Here is a 682-nt window from a genome sequence, read left to right on the forward strand (position 1 = left end):
TGCTGCTGTTTCTGAGTCTGCTGCTGATGTGTGCGGCCGCTGCTGTAATTATTGGTTGATTTTGCTGTTACTGCCGAAGCGAGCTGCTGCTGTTGCTTTTGCTGCTGCTGCTGCTGCTGCTGCTGCTGTCCTGGCGGGCGTAATTGCTGCCATTGATGCTGCTGCGCTTGTTGCTGCTCTTTTCTTTTTAGCTGCTGCTGCTGCCGTTTGGTTTTTGCTGCTGCTGCTGCTGCCCCTGTTGCTGCTGCGGTCTGCTGCTGCTTCTCTCGCTGCGTAACCTTGGCTAAGCCAGCTGCAGCAGCAGCAGAAGCAGCCACCACAGCAGCAGCAGAAGCAGCCGCTGCAGCAGCAGCAGGAGCAGCAGCTGCTGCTGCCTGTGTGGTTTGCTGCAGGTTTGTGTGCGGCCTGAGCGAAGTGTTTCCTGTGGGGTCTCAGCAGCAGCTGCTGCTGCTGCAGTGCCCCTCGCTTGCTGCTGCTGCTGCTGCTTTCGACTTGAGGGTTTGGGGGCGCCTCCAAGCAGCAGAAATTTCTGCTGCTTTTGCTGCGCTGCTGCAAAGCCAAGCTTTGAACTTCAAAACTGTCCGCGCCACCTTCCTCAACAAGCGGGTCAGCTAGCTAGCCAGCTAGCCAGCTAGCCAGCTAGCTAGCTAGCTATCCAGCTAGCTAGCTGGCTAGCTGGCCA

At 57.8% G+C, this 682-nt stretch overlaps 1 protein-coding gene across 1 annotated transcript in view; it reads left to right on the forward strand.

The window, feature by feature from the left end:
• The window catches only part of ETH_00040175 (uncharacterized protein), a gene marked incomplete at both ends in the record, with an annotated part of 3,024 nt that extends 2,409 nt beyond the window's left edge, over positions 1–615 (forward strand). Inside the window, one exon of the mRNA XM_013374878.1 lies at positions 393–615. Within this exon, the coding sequence (XP_013230332.1) occupies positions 393–615 (223 nt within the window). The remainder of the gene's footprint in view (positions 1–392) is intronic.
• Positions 616–682: the final 67 nt, after the last annotated feature.

The sequence above is a fragment of the Eimeria tenella genome, genomic scaffold, assembly GCF_000499545.2.
Source record: "Eimeria tenella Houghton genomic scaffold, Eth_scaff2339, whole genome shotgun sequence".
In the NCBI taxonomy this organism is placed as follows: domain Eukaryota; phylum Apicomplexa; class Conoidasida; order Eucoccidiorida; family Eimeriidae; genus Eimeria; species Eimeria tenella.